Source organism: Acomys russatus, chromosome 23 (assembly GCF_903995435.1).
Source record: "Acomys russatus chromosome 23, mAcoRus1.1, whole genome shotgun sequence".
NCBI classification, from domain to species: Eukaryota; Metazoa; Chordata; class Mammalia; order Rodentia; family Muridae; genus Acomys; species Acomys russatus.
In genome coordinates this window covers 1,609,144-1,618,932 of record NC_067159.1, presented here as the reverse complement: position 1 = coordinate 1,618,932, position 9,789 = coordinate 1,609,144, and the positions used below count along the sequence as shown (strand labels likewise).

General features: G+C 44.7%; 1 protein-coding gene across 1 annotated transcript; it reads right to left on the bottom strand.

Annotated features, from left to right (window-relative positions):
• Positions 1-797: 797 nt before the first annotated feature.
• Adam30 (ADAM metallopeptidase domain 30) lies at positions 798-4,437 on the bottom strand. The gene is made up of 2 exons (XM_051165416.1): positions 2,285-4,437; positions 798-858 (listed from the first exon to the last, which is right to left on the bottom strand). The coding sequence occupies exons 1-2, from the start codon at positions 4,435-4,437 to the stop codon at positions 798-800; spliced, it is 2,214 nt and encodes a 737-aa protein (XP_051021373.1).
• Positions 4,438-9,789: the final 5,352 nt, after the last annotated feature.

The window sequence follows — 9,789 nt, the reverse complement described above, 5'->3', positions numbered from 1 at the left end:
TTCAAATGTGGCAAACCAGCCACTGGGCAATTGTCCTCATCTCTGCCACATACAGAATTCTGCCTAAAAATGGGCAAGCTTGGATGTAGGCAGAGTCAACGGCCAAACTTTGCCAAGACAGGGTAAGCAAGTCCTCAATAGTTCCTGTCTTAAAAATATGTCTGTTAGATATTTTGGCCTAGAAGGCTGAAGATGATGCTCCAATGTTAGAGAGAGTTTTGGGTGACTGTTCAGGCAGTAAACCATCTCTTTCATTTTTCATTTTGGAAGCTGCTAACCTGCACTTCTGGTTCACTTGGGTAATTAAGTTTTATTCCTTCTCAAGTCTCTGATGGGGTTGAAGACCAGATAGTTTAGTCTTACAATTAAGCTTAGTTAGCTAGAGGTTAATATGTTTTTAGATCTATATAGTGTTTTAAATTAATAGAGATGAGATATGATAGATATTGATTTCATTCAGAATTTACACTCAACAAGATAGGAAAGATGTTTACTTCAAGTTTGCCAAATACAAATAGCCAAACCACTATGAATGTAACATTTATATATTTCTTGATTGTTTCATGGTTCTTCCTGCTGTAGGCAGTTTGTTTCATTTATGTGTAATAATATAAATGTATCTGTTATACAAAAGAAACATAGTAAAAATGAAAAAGAAAAAAAAAACAGCAATAGACAAAGACTTGACCAAAGAAACTTGACAGAAAGTCTCACTGAAGAGATCAACTCTTGTAGCATGTGGGTTTTTGTTGTTGTTGTTGTCGTCTTGCTTTTTTTTTTTTTTTTTTAATCTGTTATCACAAAGGATCATGCAGCAGGTGCACAGACGCACAGGTACAGATGCTAGCACCAATGATGCTGAGAACACACAGGGGATAAAAATCAGCCTCTTTCACCAGGATGTTAAGACAGGGCTATACTCTGAACACCACAGTTGTCCCCTAACATGGACCACATTCAGATAAGCTATTAGCAGTCTTTTCAGGTAATCCAACACTTTATACCAAACTGAAGGGAAAATTAATCCTCAGGGGATGTGGGGGAGGGGTATTGAACTGATCTGTTTCCAAACAAGAATAACATTTATTTTTACTGGTTTTAAATACATGGGGGAATTTGTGTAAAATCATTCTGCGAAAAGAATGAAGAGCCACTTGAATAAATGACAAACTTGTTAAATAACCAAAGGTATTTAATGAATTTAATGACAGGATTGCCAGTCACATTTGTGACCTGACATTCTTTGTTTTAGCTAGAGTCTTAAATGCTTTTTCTGTCTGTGTTACTTTTAGTTGGTATTTTTTTTTTTTTTGAATCACCTTTTATATTTTAATGGACTGACGGGTGATTAAGTAGAGATAATGTAAGTAAATTACACTGATATTAGAAGGGAATTTATGGTGCAGCTTTAACCACATTCTGTTATGCTCTGTTCTGGGGAGTTTTATAGTTTTGTCATTGAGGAGGAAGCCTAGGAATTGCATCAGGGACACCAAGATTTGAGAAGCAGAGGTATCTCAAAAATGATTGTTGTGACCCAGCTATATAGGTCAAACACTCAAATAAAGATCCTAAGCAAGAACTGTTGTTGGGGCGCACTGTGTGATGGTTGTCTGTGCATATTCAATTTTTGATTGCTGTAGCAGCAGAGAGCTGAGTACTGGCTGGATTTTGGTATTGTTATTTTTATAAAGCATCACCTGTCTCATCTTTTGTAAACAGTCACCTTCCCCACTTGTTGACTGGCTTAATAAAGAGCTGACAGGCAATAACTAGGCAAGACACTGGAAGGCGGAACTTCTGGACAGAGAGAGGGACTCTGGGAGAAGAAATGAGAATCTGGGCTTCACCAGCAGAGCATGGAGGCAGATGGACAGGAACAGGTGCAGAGAGGGAAAGAGCCGGCCACGCGGCGGGCTGTGGGCTGGAATAGCTGGGTTAAGTTAGACTGAGTTGGTTGAGAGTCTCCCCAGCTGGAGGCATAAACTAGAATAAAAAATGAGTAAGTCTCTGTGTCTTATTTAACTGCTGCTGGACGCACAAGTCCTGCTGTAACATGTTGCAACTAGTAGGACTTTACATGAGCCACGAACACAAAAGCATCACTCAAAGTGCTAACGTTACCCCTGTGTGATTACAAAATAAAAGGATTGTCTCATCCATCCATTCATTCATTACTTTATTTACTTTCCATTCAGATCACAGCTTCCCCTCCCCCTCCTCCTCCCAGTTTTCTGATTTCAACCCTACATCCCCAGATTGTTGACTGACTACGTTTAGTTGCCTGTGAGAAAGAAACCATTTTTTTATCAGCTGCCTAAAAAACACAACGATCACCGAGACGATGAACAAAATAACACGCAGCAATATAACATACACAACTCGAACTGGTAGGGGCATATCCTCTGTCTTGAGTCCAGGGGGCCCACTGTCAATGCTCCCACCGAATCCTACCTCTTCACAGAATGGGGGTTGCCAGCCATACATGCAATGACAGTTCTTTTTATTGTTGCAAAAACCTCGGTTATTGCACTTGTCGGGCAAACAGTCAAAATTCAGGATGGTAGAGTCAATACAGGTACTGTTGACACACACTCGGTTGGGGCCACAGTGCGTCCCATCGGTAACCATACCTATATCATGCACCCCATTGGTTATCATGTCTCCATGATAGCCTGTGCCCCAGCACATGAGGTTATCTGCCTTCAGATACGTGGACAGTATGATAGTGTGGTCTGGCAAATTGGGGATGGTTTTAACATTTATACACTGCAGCCTGCCACATATTGTGCTGGACCTACTGCACCTTTGAAATCGAGTAAAATTTATAATGCCACAATGACCATACTGATCGCCTACCATATTAACTGCATCGTAACACTGTTGAGGAGCCTCCCTGGCAGAGGGTCCAAAAATGGCCTGGCACTGCATGTACCTGGATCTGCATCCCTTACGGAAACAGACGCCTTTATATTTGCAGGGAGTTCCATCTTGCTTGTAAGTGTCCTCCGGGCAAAAACCTGATAGCCCATCACAGTACTCTGCGAGGTCACATTCATTTTCTTCCTGCCTACACAGATGTCCCGATGGAAGAAAGTTACACTTATGACAACAGAGACCAGTGGAGCAGTTGACGCCTTCTCTCCATTTGCAGTCTGGCCCACAGCACAGGTCTTTTTGGCAGTCCTCCTTGGAACCACAGTCACATTCCTCTTTGTCTTCCACAATTTTGTTTCCACATCTCTTAACCATATAAACTTGCCCTGGTAGGTTAGCTAGACAACGGGACGTGGTATGATAAACACTTGAGACGAAGTAATTATAACTACAGTTACTAAACCCTGTCCGTCCTGTGCCCATGATGCAGTTCTTCCTGCCTCTGCATTGACAGAACTCATCATCGTGAAGCATGCCCACGGAATGGCCCAGCTCATGAGCGGTCCAAGTAGCAGGTCCAAGGACATTTTTATTGAGGAAGGTGCTTGCTGATCCAGAAAATACACCACATACTCTTCCCCAGGACCATGCCAGAGCATCTATGTATCTCTTTGCAATATATAAATGTACCCAATCAAAGTGATACTTACTATCCAATGTGCCTGCTTTGTACAGTATAAATTGACCTAAAGCTTCAGATAACTCGTCATAGTGAACACGTATTCTGTTATGAGTCGTCCAGGCTTCAACCAGGTTTAGATGGATCCTCACCCTGACATCCTGAAAGTAGGTGTCTATAATTGCAGTTAGCAGGATGGCATCATTAGTCACCATAGAGAGATTGCCGTTTAACAGATAGACTCTTTGTGCATCAAAGATCATGAACAGTTCCAAGTACTTTTGGTGCATATAAGACTGATGGAAGCTGCTTATCCTCGGCATCTCCTCTTCCTGGGTGGTTTGCCCACCTGCTTCTTCATCAACCCTACCACAAGTCTGATTGCTCAAGTCGTCCTCACTGAGAAGATACACAACATGTTCAAAAGTGGAGGAGGCCAGGAGTGGCTCGATTTGGTAGTATCTGGAGTCTATGCTCAAGATGCCTCGCAGACCCCCCATGCACGTACTCAGAGTCGATTCGGAGTCCTGAGAGCCGTCCACATAGCCCACGTAATTGCACTCTTTGGGTATGTACGGGTAATCCTCTAGCCGACTGCCCTCTTGACTGAAGGAGAAAACCGGGAGATGTCTGGGCAACAGTAATTTCTTGGGCTGCAGGCGAATGATATGCTCCTTGCCTTCTATCTGTAGGAGGTATGACAAGGTATTGTCCACACCAACCTCCCCTCTCCTAAAGCTTAGTTTTTTGGGAATGGTGATTTCATAGGAGTCAAAGCCCCAGTCCGGATCAAAGAGTAAGTCATCGCCCACAGCCTCCAGAAAGAGCAATGCCAAAAGCAGCCAGGGGTGTTGGGGGAGCTCTCTCTGCCCTGACCTCATGATCTGTTCTGTTTTGCTGCTCGGTTTGTCCTGGAGTCAGTAGTAGTTGGAGCGATTCCAGTCTTTGGCTTGTGAGTTAGCGTTCCATGGAACTCCTCTACAAGAGCAGGGGCCCCAAGCGCACAGCTCCCCAGGAAGGGCAGGGTTTTCTGCGAAGCCAAGCCTCTCAGTGCCCCTGCCCAAAGCATCCAGTTCGGTTTTTTCTGGGTAGTGAGTTAAGCTCGCGCTTAAGAGTGGAGGAAAAGTTGCTGACCAGCCACAGAGAAAACAGTTTGCCCTACTCAGTTGTCTTGCCTGGCGATGGTGTTTTACGCTTTTAATCTCGGGAGGCAGAGGCCAGGGGATCTCTGTGACGTCGAGGCCAGGCTGTTCTACAGAGTGAGTTCCAGGACAGCCAGGGCTCCACAGAGAGCCCTGTCTGAGGTACTGGGGCGGGCGCGGGGGGAGGGGGGACGCAGTGCGGGGGGGGGGGAGCTGGCGGAGGGGAGAAAAAAGAAGAGAAGAAAAGAAAAACCAATTGGATATTTTACAGCGACCTCCACATCTCACTGGTAAGTGCGCCCATTTTCTGCCAAGTCTCACCAAGAAGCTGAAGGCATACCACAGAATTCCAGAACCACCGCTGAGATTCTACGCCCCACCTTCTGCCGCTGGGTCTTCGAGCTGCTGGCTTTTCTGCGTTGTGTGCCCAAACCAGAAAAAGTTCCTGAGGCCGTTTCCCCTCTTTTGCTGTATGACAAGAGTTCACAAGATGGTGTGCACAGTAAACACTTGGTAGGGCGGGCGTGGGGAAGTCCAGGAATACTCTGAGAAGGGTAAGCGGTGGGTTATCACTGTAGAATGACGTACAGGTGAGAAAGGATGCAACCGTGCTGAAGAAAACAGTTCTCCACTCGGAGGACAGAAGGATTTACCATCCACAGAAACCCCGGAGTCCTGTCAGGAGGACCGAAGACAAGCATTTTCAGTTTTATTCTTGGTAAATTCAGTCGGGCTGCTTCCTATGGTAAAAGGAGCATAGTTAGGGAGCTCTTGATGGTCTAGATAAGTTGTCAGTGGCCAGAAATCATGGGCCTGGGCTGACAGAGGGAGGGGTGGAGGGAGGGAGGGAGGGAGAGAGGGAAGGTTGGAGGGGTGGAGGGAAGGAGGGGTGAAGGGAGAGTGGAAAGAAGGAAGGAAGGAAGAAAGGAAAGAAGAGTACAGCACTTAGAAAGCTGGTGAAGATAGCAAGAGTTACAAAAGTGAGAATTGGAAAGAATGCTGTTCTAAGTAGGTGTGGTGCCTTGCTGGCCCCACAGCCCTCCTGTCCTCCCTGCTGGAATGTTAACTGCCTTGGTCTTGTGCAGCCAACACTTGCTGTTCTGAGCCCAGAGCTACAGCAGGCCCCATCATGCCTAGAGGATGCTGTTTCACTTTGGTCCTCCTCCATGTCTCGCTCACAGTCTTTTCAACCTCTTCCTGGATGTTCTCGGATCCTTGCAGGGTGAAGGAAGGTGTGGCATGACAGGTGCTTCTTTCTGCCTGAGCACTCCACATTGTCTTAGTCTCTGCACTTTGACCAGTTGTGAGGTGTTCTTCTTTTGTTATTGTTGTTTGTTTGTTTGTTTAATTGTGTGTTAGTCACCTGAAGATGAGATAGATTTCTAAATGTGGTCAGATATATGGACATCCTTGTCTCTGAGCCCTCAGCATACTGCTTCATGGAACTGTGTGGTGAAAGCAGACAGCGAAACCAAGTCAGAGACCACAGGATAGCTAGGATGTGCAGTCAGGTTAAAAGAAGAGGCTTGTGGTGGTCTGAGGAGTGGGTTTGGATGTGAGGAAGGGGGCTGGAGAGATGGCTCAGTGGTTAAGAGCACCACCTGCTCTTCCAAAAGTCCTAAGTTCAATTCCAAGCAACCACATGGTGGCTCATAACCATCTGTAATGGATGTGAAGAAGGGCAGGCTGAAGGCCAGCTGAGTGGCATTGAGGAACGCTGACTTTAGCCAAAGGAAAGGCCTGGTAACAGTGCACACTGGTTCAGAAAATATCTCATGCGTTTGTTGGCATAATGTTCTTGTGGACTTTGTATAGTTTACTCTTATTTATTCAAATACCGATTTCTCTACCAGACCCTTTAGTTTCAATCTAGACATTGCATTGTGATGTTTATTCTAAATATCTCCTGTTTCAAGTTTGTGTAAACATGTCACCATTTATTCTCTGTATTGCTAATAAAAACCAACTAGCCAATACTGAGCAATAACAGAGAATAGGGTGGGACATCCAGTGAGGGGAGGAGAAAAGGCAAGAAGGACAGGAGGGAAACACGTGGAAAGGACCAGGAAACACCAGGAGGAATGAGCTGGACCTAGGATATGAGGCAAAAGCAAGTATAATGTGCAAAATATGAAAAGGAAGAAACCTGGAGGTTTAGGATGGAGTAATTATTATATAGCATTGTGCTATAGGCTAATTAAATACATCCTAGTCCCTTTGTTTGGTTATTTGGATATAAAGCTGGTTAAGGAGTCACTGCTGATTAGACTAAAATTATAATATCAAATACTAATAATCATTTCAACATGAGTTAATCCAGGTACCAAGATGTAAGGAAACAAACTGGAGATTAGATAGGTGAGCTGGCAATGCTACCTTCACATCTTCAGGATGCTGGGCAAGGTAGAGAGGAGAGATGAGAAGGAAGCTGGTGGGGACTCCTTGACAGAACGGGGAGGTGACAGAGGAAGGGGCCTGGCCACTTTTATCTGCTGGTGGGAAGCCATTCAGAGGGCCCAGCCAGCTTTCAAGGGTCAGGTGTCCCAGTGGCTCCCCTCAGGACCACCCAGCAGGAGGCTGGGCATTACAGAAGGAGGACCAGGTGGCACTCAGTACTGAGGTGAGAAGGTGAGAGAGGGCCGGGCCAAAGCTCCAGCATGCTCTGTAGTTGAGCCACTGGGAGTGAGAGAGAGGAGGTAGTGAAGGGAAGCCAGGAGACAGGAGGGAACCTGTGTCTTCTCTTTGCAGAAGCCCTGTCCATTGTAATGAATGCAAATAACACCACAGACACAGTGTAGCTTCCCCTAACCCTCCCCATGGGGGGCTGGTGGGTGTCAGTTACCCTCCTTTGTGAGAAACCTAGAAATGGTACATTTTAAGACACTATGTCTATCTTCCTCTTTCAGAGACAGAGACCTGATCTGTAACTATGCTCAAACTGTAGTGAGGTCTCAAGTCTGAGGGTCCCCTAGAGAGTACAGATCTATGCAAGATATTGGAACTCTTGAGAAGTGGGGCCTATTTGGAGGAGCTTGTATCACCCAGGGCATGCCCTCCAAGGGGACACTGAGACCCTGGCTTCTTTCTCTTCTTGCTTCCTGCCCATGAGGTGACAGTCTCCCTTGCATCACACTCTTGCTTTGATGTTCTGACTTAGCACTGGTGTAAGAGATACAGGCCAAGTGACCAGGGTCCAAAACTGCCCTAAGTCAAAATAAACCCTTTTCTTTCTTTTTTTTTAAGGTTTATTTATGTATTATTATGTGTACAGTGCTCTGTTTTCATGTACACCTACACACCAGAAGGAGGCACCAGATCTCATTACAGATGATTGTGAGCCACCATGTGGTTGCTGGGTATTGAACTCGGGATCTTTGGAAGAGCAGCCAGTGCTCTTAACTTCTGAGCCATCTCTCCAGCCCATAAACCCTTTTCTTTATGAGTTATGTTAGGCTTTCCCCACAAAAACGATAAAGGGTGCAGAAGGAGCTCTGGGAAGGTAGCAGCCATGCTCTGGTCTAGGTGATGTGACAGCGTCACTGGTTCCCTGCCCTCTTCACATTTCATGTGCTGTACTGCCTCCTCGCCCTTCCATCAGAAGCCCCATTAGAGATTGAATCTACAGTGAATCTAGAAAACAGCACATGTTCTTTTTATTGCAAGATTTGCTCTTCCTAATGAAGCCAGATTGTAAATAATTTTGTAGACTTACTTTGATGCCCTCAGCAGGTGTCCACTAATCATTAACTTGACCATTTCCCCCATGTGTGTTATGTATTTTAATGCTAATTTCTGGCTCCCAAGAACTGGTTGTTTTCCAGACCCAGTCTCACACACACCTGTCCTTCTTTAAACCTTGCTTCACACAGTTTAAAGTGACTGGTTAATTTAAAAAATGCTGAAGCTTGGGATTTTGCAAAAAAAGGATGTGGAGTTGGTTGGTAGGCTGAGGTTGCTGGACCATGTGGTCACAGATGGATGGAGTAGGCCAAGGCCAATAATGACAATCTCCAGTGCTTTAGCTTGTTGTCTCTGTGTCAATTACTTTGGGAGCTAGCAGGGCTAAAGAAAACAGTTGCTTTATTACATGGACTCTTAAACATCAAGCCCACCATGGGGCTCAGAATCTAGGTTAACCTGAGAAAAAGTAGAGACACTAGACTTCCCCAAATAGGCGGCTCAGCAGTTGTGCCAGCCCAGTTCAGGGTGGTACCACTTGCTGCATGGAGCCAGGACAACAGAACGATTCACTTGTACTGCCAGTGGTGACATCTTCCAAGCACAGCTTCTAAAGAGAGCTGGAAGGGAGGGCTCCCTCATCTACCCCCAGCAAACCAAGGCCCATTCACGGGGCCGCAGACAAACCCTGTGGAACAGCTGCCGGCATCACCAGTCTAAAGCAGGCCTGAGAACCTGGGCTGCCATGCTGCCAAAAGGGCCAGCGCCACAGGGAGAGGATACCGACAGAGCCCATGGAAAGTGAGAACCTGTTTCAGGGAAAGAACCCAGACTGTGCTTCCTCCAGGGCAGAAGTGCTGCACTGTCCTAAACAGCCCAGGGATATGAAACATAATGAAACTGCAGAAAAGATAAATTTTCTGTTTTTTTTTTATGTTTTATAAAGGGAGAGAATTGGAGTTAAACTTTCATAGATACAGAAAGTTTTAAGGTTGATAAGTTTGCAAAAAATAGGCATATAAAGGTGAAATACACAACATGACATTGTTTTTGGAGCTTGTTTATTGCTCATTTGAATGATGCCAAGATAGGAAGAGGTGAGCATGTTACTGATTGTCACTATTATTTCTACTTTAATAATCGTCTTTGCCTTCTATACCTCTTCAAAGGAAAATGCTTTAGAGAAAAAATGATAGAAATTTATAGATTGGATTGAGGAAAAGCTAAGGTATTAGAGATAAAACAAAATAAAAAATATGAAATTTGGAAACAAACTTTAGAAGAAAAATTAGAAAGTTTATAGGTAGAAATGATACTAGGATGAAAATAATGCAGAAAAGTATGAGAAATGTAAACTAATCTTAGAAGATAATTTACAAATTTTTCAGAATAAATTTGATTTAAAAGAAAAAG

Excerpts from the sequence above, each read along its gene's own strand:
- Adam30 (XM_051165416.1), bottom strand. The coding sequence starts at position 4,437 with ATGAGGTCAGGGCAGAGAGAGCTCCCCCAACACCCCTGGCTGCTTTTG. Across the intron at positions 859-2,284 it reads AAATGGTTTCTTTCTCACAG|CATCATTGGTGCTAGCATCT; the intron begins GCAACTAAACGT and ends GTGTGTTCTCAG.